At 38.1% G+C, this 21041-nt stretch overlaps 1 protein-coding gene across 3 annotated transcripts; it reads left to right on the top strand.

The window, feature by feature from the left end:
- Positions 1-2598: 2598 nt before the first annotated feature.
- AASDH (aminoadipate-semialdehyde dehydrogenase) lies at positions 2599-20839 on the top strand. Of its 3 annotated transcripts, none has more exons than XM_018069441.3 (15): positions 2599-2681; positions 3156-3409; positions 5734-5854; positions 6558-6898; positions 7629-7821; positions 9991-10232; positions 11190-11296; positions 11680-11852; positions 12398-12590; positions 13103-13221; positions 14431-15268; positions 16321-16484; positions 17046-17171; positions 18524-18655; positions 19689-20081. In XM_018069441.3, the coding sequence occupies exons 2-15, from the start codon at positions 3180-3182 to the stop codon at positions 20079-20081; spliced, it is 3372 nt and encodes a 1123-aa protein (XP_017924930.2). In that variant the 5' UTR covers positions 2599-2681; positions 3156-3179. The 3 variants fall into 3 exon arrangements, 2 of the variants coding, with proteins under 2 accessions (XP_017924930.2, XP_017924925.2); XM_018069436.2 differs by lacking the exon at positions 2599-2681 and adding an exon at positions 2694-2848 and having other exon boundaries at positions 19689-20839; XR_001920238.2 differs by lacking the exons at positions 2599-2681; positions 19689-20081 and adding an exon at positions 2694-2848 and having other exon boundaries at positions 16321-16465; positions 18524-18620.
- Positions 20840-21041: the final 202 nt, after the last annotated feature.

Raw genomic sequence — 21041 nt, 5'->3', positions numbered from 1 at the left:
TTTCCTAAGTCTGAGCTAATGCTCAGTGTGCTTTTCATGTGTCAACGTCCAAAGCAAACTAAAAAAAATAAACGTAACAGTAAAAATTAATTTTAACAGTGAAAATGATATATCAAACAAAGACTGAGTTGTTGTAGGAGTAGTCCTGTTTTACTACATTACTGCTGTTAGAATAAATGTAATATTTGAAAAAAAACAAGTGTTGTGAAGAACCAGTAGCTGTTACATGCATTGTATTCAGTTGATCACAATTACACGGTTACTTGTATACAGGAAGATCACTTGGACAATGAACCACTAGCTGAAAATGGAAAAGCACCTTTTGAAAACTACTGCAAATTTACGCACAATTGTAAAAATATTTTGTATACCTCATTTTTTTTTCACTGAATACCAGCAACTTAATTTTAGGTTTTCTATATAATGTTGTGTATTTTGGCCTTATAATTGTTTGTGACGCTGTTAAAAAAAATAAACAGAAAAGTTTAAGAACTTTTTCCTTCCCCATCATCTTCCGTAGAGATGAGAATTCCATTACTGGTGATTAAATTCAAAAGGGAGTTTTCTTAGGTGGGATTTGTAGCAATTGTGCCTGATGGACAATCACAACACAAAAGTGCTAGTTAGAAAAAGAATGTAAATACATTTAATGGAGTCAAAACTGTGTCTTGTGCAGTGGAATAAGAACCTACTTGCAGTCAAGCCCATGGGAGAACTCAGATTTGATGAGCACTGGGCTTTTACTGTGCATTCTTCACCAGAGCCCAGGTCTGCATATTGGGGGGGATGTATGAGGATCTCCTCTAATTAGCAAGTTTGTTTTTTAACAGAAGCATAACAGTTCATCTGGACAGCAAACTGAACAAAACCAGAACAGGTTGGACACTGACCACCCCCTCTTCCAGAGTAACCAGGAAGGAGTATAAGAAAACAGAAAAACTGTTAGCAACATTTTTCACTGTTCTTCTTTCCTGCCCCTCGAAAAAGAAGAAATATTTTTTAAAAGAAGAGATAAGTTGAGCCCTTAGGTTATAAATACATGTGAGGAGCCCTTTCTACTTGAGATAAACACTTAGGTGCACAGTTTAAGAAGGCTGCAAGCAGAAGTTGGTCTGTCTGAAATTGTCCATAGGACAGACTGTAAGTGAAACTTGTTCAAATACTCTTTCAACATGTTTTCAACAAAACTATTACTTTTGAAGTCCAATAATAATTTCTTCAATGTGATTTGAGCACTGGGTGGCATAATTCTGATTTAAAAAAAAAATGAGTCCTATTGTCTTTTCCCCCCTTCATGTTAGACATGAGAAGTTCTGTTTGCTACTGTGAGCACTGTAATTTTTAGATGCACTACATGCCGAATCTTTACTACTACATATTTTTCAAAACCTTAAAGGGGAGATAATTCTCAAGTGTCATTTTATTCTGACAGCTGGACTTATGCTTTAGGTTACCAGGCCTTTTTGATCACATACAGCCAACACACACATACCAGTGAGTATGCTGAAGGAGAAAACTCTGGCTTTAGGTGTTGCTATTTGTGTTAATGTTTTACTGTGAAACCGTTTCTGCTGTATTACCAATGTGCAACTATGCCAAACTTTCACTTACAGAATGTGACAAAACAGTGGATAGCTGATGTTTAACTTCTCCCCTGCCTAACATTAAAAATGGTTGTGAACTGGTCTTCTCGTTCTCTCTCCCTTTGCGGGGCTCGCTGGCAGCACACACAGAGGCTTCTTTAATAAAGTCACCTTGAAAGCATCTCGGAGCCGGAGCAAATCATTTACCGTGAGGGTGCTGAGGCACTGGAAGAGGTTGCCCGGAGAAGTTGTGGATTCCCCGTCCCTGGAGGTGTACAAGGCCAGGCTAGATAGAGCTGTTGTCTGTGAGAGGTGTTGCTGCTCATGGCAGGGGTTGGAACTAGATGTGATAAAGGTCCCTTCCAACCCTTAACATACTACGATACAATGATGTCAGGCCACTACCAGTACCCCCTCCGAGCACGGCTCCCGCTCCCGTCACCCTCACTCCTTAGTGGCGGCCCTAAATCGCATCCGGTGGGCAAAGTCTGGCCCCGACCGCCCTCGTTGGCTCCGCGGGAAGCGGAGCGGGACAGCCCGGCCGAAGCGCAGGGCAAGAGCTGCACCCCGGCTCCCGCCCGGACATGACATCCCCGGCCCGCCCACGGCGTACCACCGGCAGGGAGGCCCGTACCACCTCCTGGGGCGGGGGGGGTACGGACACACGCCGACGGAGACGAGTGAACGGTGAGCGTGGCGGCGGAACCTTGCCCTTCGCCACAGCCACCTGTGATTGTCTAGCCCATGTTCCATGTCCGCCGGGGAGCTGGGGACAGCGGGGCAGGCTCTGGCGCGCCCGCTGTTCCTCCCTCCCTCCTTCCGTCTCCCCCTCGGGAAGCGATGATACCACCCAACGTGGGACTCTGGTGGAGCGGACGCTACTTGCGGATGCCCAAACGGCGCGACGGCTGCTGGCCAATGAGAGCGCGGTCTTGCCAGGGTCCAGCCAATCGGAGGCGCGACCGCAGCTGGGGGCGGGGCCGAGAGGCGCCGGAAGTGCCGCGGAGCCCGCGGAGTTCCGGGAGTCGCCGGGCCGCGCTCATCCCGAGTGGAAACGGGAAAACCTGGAAGGGGCGAGCGGGGGCACAGCCCAGAACGGTCGGTCAGCCATGCGGGCGTGGCGGGGGGGCTCGGGGGGGAGAGAAGGACACTAGCACGAGCAGTGCAAAATGCAGAGCCTGGGCAGTCCATGCGTCGAGGTTTCTGTTTGCAGAGGAAGGATTCGTGTTTCGCTGTTCCACTGAAAGAGTTATTAATTAATTAAAGTTTGCTAATGGAGATATTAATTCAGTAGTTCCCTGCTTTAAAAATAAAGATGTAACGGTGAGGAACAAACTACCTATGTACAATGAAGCCTTAGTGCATTGCTGTGTCCTGGGCTTTAGGATAAGACGGGCAAATGAGTCAAGAATTCAGCTTTAAAACATTGCAGTCTAAGGTACAATCGAACTGTGTGTTCTCTGCCATGGATCTTTTTTTCCCTTCTTGGTAGTGTTTTGTATGCGTTTATAATTTGGCTAAAGTGTTAGAAGTAAGGAGGTGACAGTATATTTTGGTCTGTTATTCTTTCAGGGGGACTGGAGCTGCGCGGCCAGGATGACGCTTCAGGAGCTGGTGGCTCGGGCAACCAGCCTGCACTCGGATAGAGCAGCAGTTTGGTTTGATGAATGCACTGGGAAACCTCCAGCTTTCTACACCTACGCCACAGTGGTTGAGCTGGCCAGGGAACTAACAGCTTTCCTTCAAAAGTACTGTGACCAGCAAGGCAAATGTGAAATAGGCCTTTACTGCTATCCAGGAATAAACCTGCCATCTTGGATCTTAGGGTAATGGTTTGAGCGTTTGCAATGTGTGTTAGGTTTTTAAGGGTCATCTGTATGAAAGCAAATGTTACAGTTTGTTTAGATTTTTAGTAACAGCAAAAATACAGTAATACCACAGTAGTGCAATTAAGAGGTGCTGGAGTGTTGCATTCTTTAAAGAAAAAGATGGCACTATTACAATCTTTTGAAAAGCCACTGCTGAAAAAATTTTTGAATCTTAAGTTCTAAAGGTCTGAACAGTCTGTAACTGTATCCTTTTTTAAAAAGCAATTTAGCATATTTATAGAAATACCAAAAAATTGATGACTGGTATTTTTGTTCTACTTGTTTGAAAAACTGAGGTGATCTGACAAATATCTATTAAAAAAAGGACTATGCAGGTTTTTTAATGTATTGTCTTGCTGGCAAAAAAGATGCTCTAAAAACAAATTCCATGTTTTAAGCTAAATGAATATTGTTTAATGTTCCATTACAAATATTGCAGAAAGAAGTAATGAGCAATGCAACACTAAAATGATACTGATTAATGAATGGCTAGGAAGTTGAAATGTTTGTGGTCTAAATACTCATGTTAATCCTGCATTTTAAAAATACTGCTTCTGCTGATTAATTGTAACGTTTGTATCTTTTATATACGTATCTTTTGTATCTCTAGCATTTATGATGTATTAGAGAATCACAGGATCACAAGTATATTTTCTTCAGCTGATGTTTACAGCAGCAGTTGTGCTTCCTGGGGGAATGGTCTGTGTCAGTATTTTTCTGTTGTCACACTGCATGTAAAATACACAATAGCACGAGAAGAGGTACCACAGTGGAATATAAAGATTTTAGTGGAGTGAGTGAGCTCTGTAATCATAAACCTCCCATAAGCCCTGAGAAACGTTCTCACTGATCAGGAAACACTTCCAGTGCAGCAGTGGAGCAGAGATGTGTAGGCACCATCTCTGGAGGTGTTCAAAGTTCTGAACAGTCCAGTCTGATGTCAGGGCTGGCTCTGCTTGAGCGGGAAGTTGGACTCGACATACTGAGGTTCCTTGCAGCCTGTTTTATCCTGTATCCCAATGAACTGAGCAGTAACACAGTTTTCTTTTGCTCTGTGAGCAGGAGCTACTGGGGTGCTTTGATTTCCCCAGCTGTCACTGCCGAGCAGCTGACTGAGATCTGATGCAGGGCAGGTTTGGGTGCTCACTAACACAAGTGGCTGTTCAAGCACATAGAGTGCTGCTGTTTCCATGTCTCCATTCGGGATCTCAGCATTACTGCAGTGACAAACCACTTGCACAAAGAGGAAGTATAACTAATTGTACATACAGTACAGAACCCAACAGTAGAAGAAATGTGAAGATTTATGGGGACCGTTCATGTTTTAGTGGCCATGAACTCACCTTGGCGTTTTCTGTGGTGGTAACGAATTCCAGGGCTTGTTGTTATCCAAGGGCGCCGCTAGAGGTGGGCAGTGAGCAGCTGCCGAGGGCACGCTACAGGGCAGGGAATGGGAGCACAGAGGTAGTTGGTGCTCCCCTTGTTTTTTAGGGAAGGCGTTCCAGTTATGTGCTCAGATTTTCTTGCGCTGGATTGTTTAGACTCGTGGTAGAGTGTTTTCAGCGTGCAGGCTTTTGCTGTTTTTTAAAATGTGTTTCTGCATGTTGTATATCTATAAAAAGCTTATTTTTCATAGAATCATAGAATATGCAGAGTTGGAAGGGACCATCAAGATCATCGAGTCGAACTCCTAACCCTATGCAGGACACCCCAAGAGTCACACCATGTACCTGAGAGCATTGTCCAAATGCTTCCTGAACTCAGACAGGCTTAGTGCTGTGACCACTTCCCTGGGGAGCCTGTTCCAGTACTCAACCACCCTCCGGGTGAAAAACCTTTTCCTGATATTCAACCTAAACCTCCCCCAACTCAGCTTCACACCATTTCCTCAGTCCTGTCAGTGGCCACGAGGGTGAACAGGTTGATACCTGTCTCTCCACTTCCCCTCGCGAGGATATTAATTTTGGTTGCTAGTCAATAGCAGAAAGTTTTAAAATATGGTGCTGTTGATGTCATATCTTTGTCATCACTTACTTACTTGGCCAGAAATAATATTGGATGTTTTCATCTAGCTTTCATTTTTTCCCTTGCTGCAAAATACCAAAAGGCAACACTGACTATTCATTCTACTTTATTACCAAAAAAATCCTTAAAAGTCATGTTGTGACTATATTTTCTAGCTCAGCCAACTATAAAAGTTCAAAAGAAATGTTAGTGAAAATTTAGAGGATTTTCTTAAGTTTTTTTTTAAAAAAAAGTTTAAAACATTTGTGTCTTGTTAGAATCCTTCAAGTTCCAGCTGCCTATTCACCTGTTGATCCAGATGCACCACCAACCTTATCCACTTACTTCATGAAGAAAACCAATCTTCAGTATATTCTTGTTGAGAATGACAAAATAAATGTAAGTTTTCAGACTTCTACAGGAAGCAGTAAAGAGCACTTTGGATGTGTAGATATTCAGATTGTATTCTGTTTTAATAAGCTTGGATGGGGTGCTTTTGTTTCTTCATGCCAAGAGGTTGTTTTTCTCATTCAGAAAAGAACGTCTTTAAAATTAGAAGTATGAAGTGCTTCTCCTCCTCTTCATAAAAATTGCCTTCTTTTCTGTTATGCTGTTGTTCAGACAAGCTTGTTGGGTACCAGCGTTGGAAGACTTTTCCAGACTTGTTTCTTCATATGGCAAAGTTAAGAGTTGGAAATCTACAGTAGTTCAAAAAAACTCCTGCATTTAATACTTTAGTTTCTTTTTGTCCAACTCCTCCCAGATTTTATACCCTCACTCATTGCAAAGGGAACAGACAAGATGGGACCATTTAGTTATAATTCAGTCGTTTGTCTTCTGCAGCATTCTTTTGTATATTTTCCTTTTCTTTTTCTTGCTTAGAGAATTGTTTATTTCGTGTTTATGAAGTCTATGTTCACTCATATTTAATATGTAAAAACACATGAGCTCAAAACTGTCTGATGCTTGTCCTCCAAAAGTAGAGGCATAAAAAATCACAGCTTTTTTGTATGAAATGCTGTTTCCTATTTCATTGCATACAGTAGAACAATAACAGTGCATCCTGACTTCTACTGTTTGAATTATTTATTTTCTCTTACAGAAATTCCGGATGTCCCACGTTGGGTATTTTTCCCATGATTCTTCCACAGTAGAACATATTGGTTTAACTCTCTTCCAAATGAGCTCGAGCAACACTGATTTAAATTCACAAGTAGATGATACGAAAAGTAAATGTGAACCTTCCAAAGCTGTGGGTAACTCACAGCCAGAATATACCGTTTGTCCAGATCAAACCGAAGTAAAAGCATCAGAAGGAGGATCCATGGACGTCAGACAGAAAGACATTTTAGCGTATGTCTTGCATACATCAGGAACTACAGGGATCCCCAAAATAGTCAGAGTGCCTCATAAATGTGTAGTGCCTAATATTCAGCATCTTAAGTAAGTGTGGTTTTCAGTTTTCCTTTCAAATGCTTTTACAAATTTGATGTTTAGGGAATTTTTTTATTTTTCTTTTAATACTTCAGAGGAGTGTAGGTAAGGTTTTTGCTAGCACAACTTCATTTCTTCCTCCTTACCTGTTTTCAGATTTATTTGTATTTTTTTATTTTGTTTCTAAATAGAATCATGTAACATTTTGTTTAACTGAGGGCTGTGCTTCAAATAATATGCTGTTGTTGTAAGTATTCTGGCTTGTGGCTTAAAAGAAACAGATAACAATATGAATTAAAATAGATAACAAGATGAATTGTTTGTTCACAGTTATATTCACTGTGTTCTGTAGGCTTTTAGTCCCTTTTAGGATACCCAGGTTTCTTACTGCTTCATTTAATACTTTAAAAAAAATGTATTATGGAAAATACCATCATTTTTCTTTCTTTTTCTTTTTTTTTAAATGTACATCCGTTAGTTGAAATATGCCTCTCAGTGCATAACTGTATTAGTGCATAACGTGGTGGGTATCTTTGTAGATGACAATTAGTTAAATCAACAGTTACAGTTCAGGGGCTCGTGCTCCAGTTACGTGGCCTGTATATGCCTACATATTCAGAGCAACCCTTACGATCTGAGCTTTGCTCATATGTATTTCTTTCATGCTTTCATTTTCTAGTTTGGAAGTGGCTTTTGAAGGCATGCTTCAGATTTGTAATTCCTAACTTTCTTATTTCAGATCCATATTTGAGATCACACAGGAAGATGTGCTGTTCCTGGCTTCTCCTCTAACATTTGACCCGTCTGTGGTTGAATTGTTCATGGCTCTGACAAGTGGAGCCTCTATTCTCATAGTACCAAACACTATTAAAATGATGCCTCTGGAGCTCTCTGCTGCTCTGTTTCACCACCACCGGGTGACAGTGTTGCAGGTAGGCAACACCTAAGATAAGTATCTTCAATGTCTTGCTTTGCACTTTTGCTAACATGTACTACTCTTTCATCAGCCTAGATGCTGCTGTTAATGGGAAAGGAGCATTCTTCCTCAAAGGCAGTAGCTATCCTTTGTGTTGTAGAAAATTACCATTTGATCAAAACCTCAAGCATTTTGTGATAGAAAACAACTAACGATTAGTTTAGGAAACCATTAGTTATTAAGAATTAATTGAATTATATTGATTGAACTCTTTATTCTGAAGAATCTGATAATAGAGTAAACTGTTATAGACATTTTTAGCACTTTTTGATGGACTTGATCTTAGAGCCTTTCCTCATAAACAACTTTTAAGTTGTAATGCTAGTCTTTATGCTAAAAGTACAGCTAAACCAGTGCTATATATAGGGTGATAAAATGTCTATTGTTTTTACCATAATGAAAGCAAGAGAATAATTGATTTCACAGCAACACATTGTTTTCAGTTCACCTGTTTATGTGAGTCTTCATGTGTCTCTTATGTCTTAAAATAGGTCATCTCCTATATGATTTCAATTTTAATAGTTTTAAAGTTTGCAAAATTTACTTGAAGCATCCAGCATGGCTGAATAAGCGTAGCCCATGCCCTGTAATCCTGTCCTGTTCCTCTTATCCTGTGACTGGTTGCCTGGCAGAAGAGGCCAACCCACACCTGGCTACAGCCTCCTTTCAGGCAGTTCTACAGAGTGCTGAGGTCCCCCCTAAGCCTCCTCTTCTCCAGGCTAAACAACCCCAGCTCCCTCAGCCACTCCTTATAGGATTTATGTTCCAGACCCTGTTCCATTTCCTTTTCTTTTGAAAGAATGGTGCTAGTTGAGATTGTAGGGTATAAATTTAAGATTAGTGAGTGGCTAACTGAAGCTTCCATACCAGAAAAAAATCAACTAATTAAAAATCTGTTGTAATTATTCTCTGCTCCTATTTTTGTTTGTCAGGATTGCTGTAAATTGCAGTAGTGTAGAATTTCCTGTCGTATACGAGTTTCATGATCAGTTTAGCTCACTTGCTTTTAGGAAAAAAATCTGAGATATTCTCTCTATTTAGCACGATTTTTTTTAAATGTGTCTGTTAAGACTTTTAAAGATATGTTTTTTAATCATGTTAAGCAGTAATAGAGAAAGGCAAAATTTGGTGAATGAAGGTATTTAGATATCTTTCTCAGAAAAGTTTGATTTTGTGGGTTTTTTTTGATCATTGTCCTAATCAGTGAAGGAAGGGCTTCTCAGCTGAATTAATGACAGAAATGTTCTCCTTATAGCTTAACTGATGATTTTATGATGTTTCTTAAATTATAGAAAGACATTACCTTCCCCCCTTGACTTTCTTGAGCAGACTTGAGAAATCTAAAAAGTGATTATGAGGAAGGGAAGAATATAAAATTTTTCCCTATTTTTTTTATTGCTGTTATTCACTAAAGTTAAAATTATCAGTTGAAAAGAAATGGTCTTCATCTATTACTTGAAGAAAGGAACCTGGTAAGCAATAATTCCATTCTTTTTCCAGTCCTCTTAATAGAAAAGTAGGCAAGAATAAGAGTGAAATGTGTCTGATAACATGATTCACTGTTTTCCCCTCAGTGAAAGGGCTCTACATCACCAGTAGTTTTATAGAAGTAGTTGCTTAAGGAAAGTGGTTTGGGTTTGAGGGGTTTGGTATTCGTTTTTATCTCTTTTTTTCCTGCTTATTTTAGAGTGTGATGTGAAAGCTTTCAGAAAAACTAATTCTTGTAAACTGTTATATTTACACAAATCAAGGACAATGCAGAATCTGACATCCTAGGAATTTTTAGTATTACGTAAAGGTCTTTACGTGTTCTGTATGCAGGTGAATCAGATGTATAGATAATATTTTTGCTGTAACATTCTGAATAAAGAAGAAACTCGGCAGAAGAACATTGATTATTGCTGATAGTATTCATTAAATGCTTCTTGTAAGAAACAAAGCACCACTGTGGTGTATACTGGTATCAGATGGTTGATGCCATGTACTATACGTAAATGTTTTAAAGTACGTCCACAATGCAGCTGTGCAGTGAATATGATAAAGCAGGAAGAGATGTACACATATACTGAAAAAATATAACAAGTCTTTGTTTTTTTTTTTCCTTTTTCTAATATGTGTTACTCAGGCAACACCAACACTTCTCAGAAGGTTTGGAGCTCACATTATTAAATCAACAGTGTTGTCTGCAAATACTTCACTTCGTGTCTTAGCCCTTGGTGGTGAAGCATTTCCTGTACTGAGTCTCTTGAAAAGTTGGAAGCACAAGGAGAACAAAACAACTATTTTTAATCTCTATGGTATTACTGAAGTGTCAAGCTGGGCCACTTGCTACAAGATTCCTGAAGAGGTTTTTAGTGCCAATTTTAGGTAGGAAAATTCACTGTTTTCATGGCTTGGCATGTGAATGATGAACATCACCAGAATTAGAATCTCAGTCTCATGTTACTAGAGCTATTGAGTCCTCATGTGTGTTTATACTGGTAGAAAATGGGATGTTTCAGACAAATGATGTGCTATATTAACATAGTGCTTAAACCCTTGAAGACTGAAAATGCTGGATGGTCATGAAGCGTTATTAAATTCTTATGTAAAACTAATTTTCATTCTGGTTTCTCTGAGTTCAAATATGATAGAAATTGAACTGGAATCCATGCAGAAGTTATTTAAAGTTGCTTTACTTTTTAAGTTTTGCTTTACTAAAGAAAATATATTATTCTATACTTCCACTCAGAAATAGCATTTATATTCAATATATGAGGTCCTGCAAGTGCATGAAGAGGCTGGAAAATGAAGGGAAAGGAAGGAATCGGTCTGCAGTTCAACAGAAGTCTATAGTAGATACATGACATTGAAATTACAGTTTCTTGTATTTCAGTCTTTTCTAAAGGAGTCAACTGTACTTATTGCCAGAACATCAGTAGTAAAATAAAGGCTCAAACTAGGTAAGACAGGGAAAGACTGAGTTAGAAAGCAGTTACACATGCTTAAATTGGTTGACTTGATGGACATTTCAGCCTGGGAGACAAAAACTAGCTGAAGCTCTTGAGGTTCTCTCAGGGTATTTCAGGGTCCATTCAGGCCTTATTTTCTGTCACACAGCAGGCTTTTTTGGTATATGATAATGAAACCCATGCACATTGATGAGGTTTTGAATTTTTAATAAATTGATACATTTTTAAAGAAAAAACTTTTGTAGAAAGGAATCCCAGGCGTCTACTTTTTCTTTAATACCAATTTTTTAAAAGATTGTATGCTACCTGATTTCTGGAACAATTTTGTTCAGAAGGGAAAGATTTTTACTGTTTGTCTCTTTAATATATTTAGAACAGATTTTCCTATACCTTTGGGATCACCGCTTCTTGGAACAAAAGTTGAGGTCAGAGATACCAACGGATCTGCAGTTCTTGAAGGCGAGGGACAAATATTTATAGGTTGGTTTATATTTCTAATTCTTCTGAGATGCTATTATTAATTGATTATTTTACTTAGTGTTTGCCTCTGATATACAGGTTAATATAGCATTTTAAGTTTTGATTGTGCTGGGAACCTTCTAATGGTATTTTAGGTTTTTGGAATGATTTTATCTGCAGACTGTGCCTTCATTATATTGACTTTTTTTTTCCTGCTTGCATTTTGAAATTATCAGCTGAAGTAATTTCTATGTAATAACTTAACTACATAGCCAAATCTGTACATTGTAGAAATTTAGGTATTGATGATAATCTTATAGTATTTCTTATAGTGCTACACTTTTTATAATTTTCATTTACAGTTAACCATTTAATATATAAGACCACAATCTTTTCTTGTGTAGGTGGTGAAGAACGAATCTGCTTTCTTGATGATGAAATAACTGTACCACTGGGTACAATGAGAGAAACAGGGGATTTTGCAAGAGCACAGAATGGGAATTTGTTCTTCTTGGGTCGGAAAGACAATCAGATTAAACGTCATGGCAAACGTTTTAATATTGAATGTTTGCAGCAGGTAAGTGCTCACATCCAGTGAGTAGAGTATGACAGTAGAAAAAGGCAGGTATAAGGAACACATTGTTATCATCAGAAATGGGTATTTATTTATTTTCTCCTGGCTTTTAGGAGTCTAAAAGGAATTTGCAGGGTGTAATATCAAAAATCTAGTCAAATAATTTAGGGAGGAGTTTGTTCTGAGTTCTCGGGAATCTGTTTTATTGTGTTGTTTCTTCCAGGTGAATTGAGAACTGTATAAGGACCTGAAAAGTAGTGAGCATTGCACTGCAGTGCTTGTACAGTGATTGTTCTACAAGATTGAGTTCAGACTGTTGGATCATTTCTCATTCATGGCATTTTGGCAGATAATACATATATCTCTAAGGTCATTTTTATGTGAAGAAGTACAGACTTCAGCTACAGGATGATTTCATAGGATGTTCTGTAGAAATGTGAGACAAATGTGATTTTTAAAGGTGTGCTTTTTTTTCATTGTGTTTCTTGCTCCTTTTACTCTATTGATGAACTGCATTTCAAAGCAAGACTAATATCTTTTAATTACAGGCTGCTGAAGATCTTTGCCAGGTAGAAGCTTGTGCGGTAACCTGGTATCAGCAAGAAAAACTTATCCTGTTTGTTTTACCCAAAGATGATTTAAAAGAGAGGGAAACACTTAAAGAACTCCAGAAGCATCTACCAACTTATGCAGTCCCTGATGAGATTATAGTTATTAAAGCTTTGCCTTTAACATCACATGGTAAATGAATTTATTTATTAAGAACCCTTGACACTTATTTTAATGGTATCTATTGCTTTTTTTTTTTAATTGACCAAAATTTGGTACCTGATTCATGCTTTTGAAATGTGTACATTAGATAATTAACTCCTAGTAGGAAATCATGACCATATGCTATGTTTTCTTGATAATGTTTCATTTTAGAGTCAAACAGTAACGGAAAAATCAGTTTAGTTTTAACACTGCACATTTATTTTCTCAGTCATTCCTGTTGCAGTCTGCAACAGAACCCTGACTTCAGCTGGGGAAAAATCAGGCCTTGAAGGTGGGGTTATGTGGGAGGCTAGAGTAAATTTTCAAAAACCTGACTGGGTTTCGTGTAGTTGATCAACTGGGTAAAAGGATACTCATGGAGTTGAGTATGAATAAGGAAATATGTACAAGAATAAAGTGACTATTTGTGCAGAGCAAGTTTTGGAAGGGTAAATGCTAAAAGAGCAATGAAAAAAAATCGTACTTTATTTTCTACAAAGGCAAAGTTGATATATCTGAACTGAGCAAGATTTACCAGAACCATCTAAACTCCAGAAGGCGGGACAGTAAGCTGAGTGACGCAGAGGAATTGTGGGAAAGATTGCAGTATTTATGGAAGGTAGTATTTTGAGCTGCCTTTTTATCTTTGCAAGTGGATCATTATACATGTGTCAGGAATTAACAGTTCTGAGAAGTGTGACTAATGCAACCAGAACATTCTAGCTGCTTATAGATTTAAGCAGTACAGCTCTTTCTGTTCAGTTAATACTTAAATATGATCGCTCTGCAGTGTCCAAGAGGGAGTCATTTATATTTTTCTATCAGATAAAACTGTGGGCTATGAGGTGTAAGCAATTAGCATGGGAAGGATGTAATGAGTCAGTAGCTTTTTGAATTTTGCATTGAAGAATCCTTTTCTTAAATAGATGGCACAGTTGCACAGTTGTCTCTTGGACTGTCTATTATTTCTAAACTTCTATGCTAAAGACTTGTTTTTCAAGGTATTATAATGTGATGTCAAACAGTACTACTTTTTTTTGAAAGGTAGACTTCCAAGTTTCACCTGAAAGTGGGATTAGCTGTGGCTAGGACTTGAACAAGTAAATGCAGTGAAATTATTTATGTATGCTGATACTTACTGTACTGATGGCAATACAAATGGTAACTCAGAGGGATGGGATGTGCCCTAGGCCCATTATGGACAGCAGAAGGCAATTTCCAAAACCAGAGGATTTGGATTTCACAACCAGTCTTAACAAGCAGAGAGTGCAGTGAGAGGAGACACAGTGATTGCTGTTTGTTGTAATAACAGTGCCACATCCAAAATCCTTCATGAATTGAAGGGGTTATAACTTCAAAAGTAGGTAGGTAAATAGGTTACTTAAATAATTCAGAAGTAAAAGAGAACAGTTTATATAAGTTTTATTAATAATATAACCTACTTAAACCAATGTTATCAAAAGGCATCTAGGTTTTATCTGCAAAGTTGTCATTGATAAATGGTACCGAGATTGAAAACAGCCAATCAATACAGAGCACAAGTTGCTTTGATTCCTTAGACTGCAAAACTGGAATTGAGTAAAACATTTTGTAGTACAGAACTACTTTCTCCCTTCCTCCTCAGCTCTTGTTCCATCACTACCTCTGTTAGCACTAACATGTTTCATGTGATATTTTTTGCAGAGTAGTGAATTTACTAAGATGTTGATTTTTAGCAGGACTTGTAGGTGTTCAGGTGGATTCTACCCAAACTGAGTTTTTATGTGTGTGACATGGTGTGACACCCATGAACTGGTACTGGTACCTCTTTCCTTCTTCTTTTCTCTAGTCTGTCCTCGGTCTTCTGGGTGATTCCACTGAAATTTCTAAAGATGCAGTATTTCTGTATAGTGGTGGAGACTCCTTAAAAGCTCTACGATTTTATGGTGAAATTGAGATGCTTGTAGGCAAAGCTGTGCCTGGACTTCTTGAAGTTATTCTCAGCCGCTCAATTGAAGAGGTTTACAGACATATTCTTAAAATGCTCAATACAGATGAAGACCAATTTATGAATCCTGACAATGTTGTGAAAAGAAAATTTGGTCCAAACAGTGGAGAGGAATTCCATGGAAAATACATTAAACTGACATCTGAAATAGCTCTTGAGGTTACTTCAGGATTAATTCCATTTATTGCACTAAGCAGAGGAAATCATTTTTTTCCTGTGAATTTCACCAAGTCTTTTATGGAACCCAAAAATACAGTACAAGTAGGAGTGGACATGCTACAGCAGCCATCCTTTCTGCATTCCAAGGCTCCAAGTATAATGAAAAGCCACACGCAAGGGTATGAAATGGGAGAAAGAATTTTAACAGTTACAAACAAGGCAAATAAAAACGACTGTTCCAATGTGCAGCAAATCCATGGAGGATGTAGTCATGTAACAATGGCAGAGTTGGCATTGTCCGTAAGATGGAAGTCAAATACAAGAAAGTGTGTTGATGCATCACCACTAGTTGTAATACCATCTAAGGAAGAAGTATCTGCATCTGTGTATGTTGGCTCTCACTCTCATGCAATGCAGGCAGTTGATCTACATTTGGGAGAAATAAAGTGGGAGAAGACCCTTGGAGACCGTATTGAATCTTCTGCCTGCGTATCCAAGTGTGGAAATTTCATTGTTGTTGGTATGTCTTTTGTTTCAACTTTCATTTTAAATTATTTTTTCTGCTGAATATGAGATGAATGACAGAGAATCGTATTTCTTATGTCTAAATGTCCTCCACCCATAAACATCCATACCTGCCTCGGAACCAGTTTATTGTAAAAAAAACAGGAGGAAGAAGTAATTTAAGTTTCATGATAACCAGTGATGGAGCTTATCTAATATAAACACTTGTGGCTTATTATATGTCAATTTATCAATGAGGAGTAATCAATGGGTATGGGGTTTTTTTTTAGTGGTTGAGTAAAGTGTGACCTTAATGGGTTGGTTTTTTTACAGTATGGAAAGGTGATACAGTCTCAGAATGTCTTTAAAAATGGTACCTCATATTATTTTTCAGAGTTTAATTATCTGACTCTTCTTTTTGGAAAATGTGAAGGATATATTTGGATAATTTTTTTTTTGTTTTATCATATCCATTGTCAGCGGAGTTGCTATTATCTTAGTGTCAACTTTTTAACTAATGCATATACATCACTGGTTAGCACAGAAGTCCAGGTGGTGCATTTTTTTATGCAAAGGTAATGTTTTTCTTGAATTTTGATTTCTTATAGCTCTGATAACAAAATTAAATGTTTCATTAACACTGAAGGAGTTTCTAGAATAACAGTTTAGTTTGCATTAGAAAACATACAGACTTTATTCTTTCAGTACCTTCATTTTCAGAAAGGAAAACTAGAGAAAGAGGTAATTAAAAAAAATTCATATTCTCCCTTTTCAGCAACTTTCCTTGTCTTCTAATATTATTACTGTGAAATCTGATAGAAAGGCAGTGAAATAAGTATATTCTAAATGTAACTTAGAAAGAACACACAAAACAATCAACTTTGAGTGTATTAACTATCAGGAAAGACTTTGAGCTAAAAGAACAGGAGAAGCTTTAGAAAATGTTTTGAAACCCCACATCATGAATAATCTTATTTCTTTCCAGCAGTGATGCAGCTAGCAGTATATATCACACCATAAATGCAAATAACAATTCTTTTTTCCTCTGTCATGTTTTATTTCACATAGGTTGTTATGATGGCTTAGTATATGTGCTTCGAAGCAGTGATGGAGAAATACAGTGGACTTTTGTCACAGAAGACACTGTGAAAAGCTCTGGAGTTGTAGACCCTTCTAGTGGACTAGTCTACATTGGATCACATGACCAACATGTGTATGCTTTGGATATTTATGTAAGAACACTGACTATAGAAGAATAAATATCCAATTTAAACCCTATTTGTAGTACACCAGAGGAAGCTCCACTGGTGTTAGTATTCTTAGGAGTCCACAATCACACTTCTGAAATAGGCCTGCTTGAAGTGGGATTAGGATTATGTGGCAGCAGATAGTTTTAGTGGTGTTCTCAGCTGCGGTTCTTGTGTTACTAATCCTGGTTGAAACCAAATCTTAAGTTTCTTAGTTATTAAATTCTCCATGGGTGTTTCAGAATAGGGTGCCTATGGCTTTATGACTGGAGAAAGAATCTAAATGGGTAAATAAAGGGAGATGGAAAATAAAAGGGGCAGATACTGCCTTTTCATTAGCCGAATTTCTTTTATTTACTGGAAGAGAAAGTAGCCAACATATGTGTTGCTCTCATAGCACGTAGGTTATATCTTCACTTCTTAACTAGTGTCTGCTGAGTTAAACACAGTGTTTCATAAGGTTTGACATGCAAAGGTCTTTGTAAGCGTGATGAGCTCTAGCTCCAATTGAAAATTGTTTATTAATGTGTTTTCTTGTGCTTACAGAAAAAGGCATGTGTATGGAAGTCACACTGCGAAGGTGGAGCTGTGTTTTCATCTCCTTGTCTAAGTTCTTTTCCACATCATCTCTATGTTGCTACTTTAGGAGGACTACTATTGTGTGTTAATCCAGTATGTACCTTTGTTTACTTGTCTTTGAGCCCAGTCTCAAATTCAAATGAAACTAAAATGTATATCTGAAGTTAAAATTTCTGATGAAAGGAAAGATGACCATATGTTACCATAAAATATTTTTTGCTTGGGAACCTTATACACAAGGTTACCATAATAATTCCCATGCTTCAGAAAGCTATCCGGTGATAAAGAGAACTGAAATGACTTGCTTGAAATCACATGCTGACTGTAGACCAAAATTGCAGTCAGTGTCTTCTCATTCCCATATACTACTTTATCAGGTTGACTAGTGAGTGAGAGCATGTCTGTAGATTTAGTTCCCCCACGCCCTCCCTTTGACAGAAGGATTGGAAAAAACATACGCAGAAATCAGAATAGAATCCAGAAAGAAGCCCCTTCATTTGTTTTACTGTCTGCCTGCCATCATCATTTAAAGAGCTGTCCTCTTAATCTCAGACTGCAGTTATGTTCTTTGCACTGGGAAAATGGTATTCTTAAAAGATGTGGAGCAATTTCATGGGTTTCTGAGGCATTGTTTGCTTACAGCTGGTCCTGCCTGATAAGAGAAACAATGACTTAAAGCAGCTGTTAGCATTTTTGTATCACACAACCCACTAAGCACCTTTACCTCCCACCCACTACAAATGTCCTCAGTAATAATCAGTGTTGTATTAGAAAACCAGAGTGTGGTTTTGCATCCCTAGTGGACTGTGCTTAAGAAAAAAATGGGATTTTTTTATACTGTAATCCAGAGTAACATGTAGTTGAGAAACCCAGCTACAAATGAGCCTGCACATTCCGATTTTTATAAATAATGATAATTCCTGAGGAATTTGCAGGATACATTATGAGCATATGGTGACAATCAGACTGTGGGTTGCAGAATTTCCTACAGTATCAATATGACTTCATTAGATATCCTCTGCTTCACTGGTCCATGTCACACATACTGAGGAACTGGGAATGGAGTAAAAAACTGAATTTGGCATTCATTAGAACTACTACTACTACACTATTATCATCATTACTTTGCCTAGGAGGAGGAAGAAAAGGGCAAAAATGGGTATTGAGTATCCTATGTAAAGCACTAAACATTTTGTTAGAGTAAGATTTGAAGAGTGGTTTTGCTTCTAGTATGCATTCTGGATGAGAGAAACCTGCTTCTCTTTGATTTTTTGTTTGTTTGTTTTGTCTGTTTGGAGGTTTGTTGTTGTTGTTTTAGTTTGAGTTTTTGTGGATTTTTTTCCCCACACTTCATAACAACCATGTCAGGCCGTGACAGAAGGGTTCTTTTGTGCTGCTTCTTACAGTTGTGTTAAGCATCAAATATTCAATGCTGCCACTTACAGGTGACGGGGAGCAAGCTTTGGAAAAGCTTCCTGGGAAAACCACTCTTCTCCTCTCCTCACTGCAATGAGAACTACGTCTGTGTTGGGTGTGTGGATGGAAACTTATATTGTTACACTCATTCTGGAGAAAAGGTAAAAATCGTGTTGTTTTTTTATGTCCATACAAAACCCTGAATAAGATGCTTTATTAATACTGTTTTCTGAGGTTTAATGGTTGACATATACCTTTTTGTGAAACAAATAGAAGTGTATGTTGTTAGAGAGGGGAGAAAGCAGAAAAAAGTTTACCTAAGGTAATCTATGCAGTTCATGGCAAAACTACAAACTATCAAGTTGCCTGATGCGGTAAGAGAATTTTTAGTCCAGAACTTATACCCAGAGTAAATTGTGAAGTGTAGTGCCAGCAAATGAAATGGTTTCATTTGAAATTTTTCAAGCATGTTTAAGCCATCTCTTCTGCAAGATGGTTGATTATTCAGAAGCAAAGGTTTCTTAGAATGTTTTATGCATTTATCAAAAAATTGCCAAATCATAATTCTGGCAAAATATGTGTCAGCCTTCACATTGAATTAAATGAGAGTATTTTTTTAGTTCCTCAGAGATTAATCTTGTTTGTATCTCGTGTTAAGACAACTGACACCGTTTCTGTTTGTTGGCCTGACATGCAGTATACGTGGCAATTCCTGAACCTTTTCTGATTATAAAATATATGTTAGCTTATGCCCTGCTCTCTGTCTGCTTGCAGCGGTGTTACAGAACTGATACTCTCTTGGGGGAGGGATCTGCACACCATTAGCATGAGGAAAGGAAATCTATATTACAAAAGGAATATCTGCCTTTCTGGCAAAGAATGGCATATTAACAGGATTCTTTAAGTTCATTACTAATTATGGTACAACAACCTAAGAACATCCTTTTCCCAAAGTGGCCATCTTTATGTGGGCTTCACATAAGATAGTAACTTTTCCCTCTTCCACATCTATTTTATGAGACTTCTATTGCTTACTCTGTGTGTAAAACTTGACTTATAATTTGACAAGGATTTACCAGCCCTCACTGAAATCTAGTACATCTTTGAAATAAAATGCTCTCCTAGACTACAACTAGTCTATTAAAAAATTATATGAAAAACCTTTGATAATGTGTGGTTATGTTCTTTCTGTAGGTTTGGCAGTTTTCCACTAATGGGCCAGTGTTTTCATCTCCATGCCTCTCAAGTTTAACTAAGCAAGAAATATTTTTTGGCTCCCATGATTGCTTTATCTACTGCTGTAACATGGAGGGTAATTTACTGTGGAAATTTGAAGCCACTTCAAGTGTGTATGGAACACCGTTCATTTTCCAAAGTGATGACTTAAGTAACAAAATTCTTTTGGCAGCAGTATCTACAGATGGCAAAGTGTGGATCCTGAATGCCAAGAGTGGAACAGCAGAAGGAGTAGATAAGCTTCCAGGAGAGGTTTTCTCTTCCCCTGTAGTATGGGGAACAAAGCTTGTTGTTGGCTGTAGAAATGATTATGTTTATTGCCTAGATCTGTATATAACCAGAAAAAAATAACAGCTAAGTTGTTAGGCTGCTTTATTTTTATTGTTTACATTTGTAAACTAAGAACTCACATGTGCCCTCTACCTTTCTGCCTGTTTTTCTGCAGGCAAGAGCTGCTCCTTGCAGGCTTATCAGGTAGCATTTTGCATCAGACAGTGTCCAGGTAGGCTGTACTGATGGAAGGAGAATGGCTGCTCAGCAACCTCCCAGAGAAGGGAGAGTCTGTAGTAAGATGCCATACCCTGCAGCTTGAAATAGCATGTTTGTCTCTGAGGGATGAATATATTGCTTTCTCTGAGTCCAGCCTAGCCTGTGCCTGGCTCTTCCATTTATCAGGCTAGTGTCTGTCTAGTCTAGCAAGGTTTCTGTGCCAAGGCAAGGTAACCCAAGTCATTTTTTGAATCTAACTTTTAACTTCATTTCTGAAGACATAGCCTGCACTGCATATACCTGGTAGGAGTGACCTGTTTACTATAGTTTGTACAAACTGAATAGTTCTTCTTTTGTAAAGGACCTAGGCCGTCCATGACTTCAGTTCATTCTAGCATATACTTAGACTCCATTGAAGTCAGTAGGAGTTACTTCTTGTATTCTAAAGCAGAGAATATACTGTATATATTTATTAAATTCCAGTGACAGGTACAGTATGAGTTCCAAGATGAAGTGTGCACTGCTCAAATCAACCATTGTCAAATAATTTTTAAGTGATTTCAATGAATGCTGTCTACATTGTCTTTACAAGAACTATTAATAAAAGGTTGTGTAAATTGTGTTTGGTTGTCTTTAACATCTTAAAAGTAAGTACCAGTGGCCTTACTAATGCAAATCAAAAGTACTTACAGTGACTAAAGTATGCTTCCCTGAAAGCATTTCTCATTATGAGTCTTCTAAAAGAAGTATAATAGGAACTATTATCTTATTCTCTCTAATGAGCCATCTACTTTGAATCCTATATTGCTTTATCACATTTGG

This window comes from Manacus vitellinus, unplaced genomic scaffold (assembly GCF_001715985.3).
Source record: "Manacus vitellinus isolate BGI_N305 unplaced genomic scaffold, ASM171598v3 scaffold_0_pilon, whole genome shotgun sequence".
In the NCBI taxonomy this organism is placed as follows: domain Eukaryota; kingdom Metazoa; phylum Chordata; class Aves; order Passeriformes; family Pipridae; genus Manacus; species Manacus vitellinus.
This window is presented reverse-complemented; position numbering and strand designations above follow the sequence as displayed.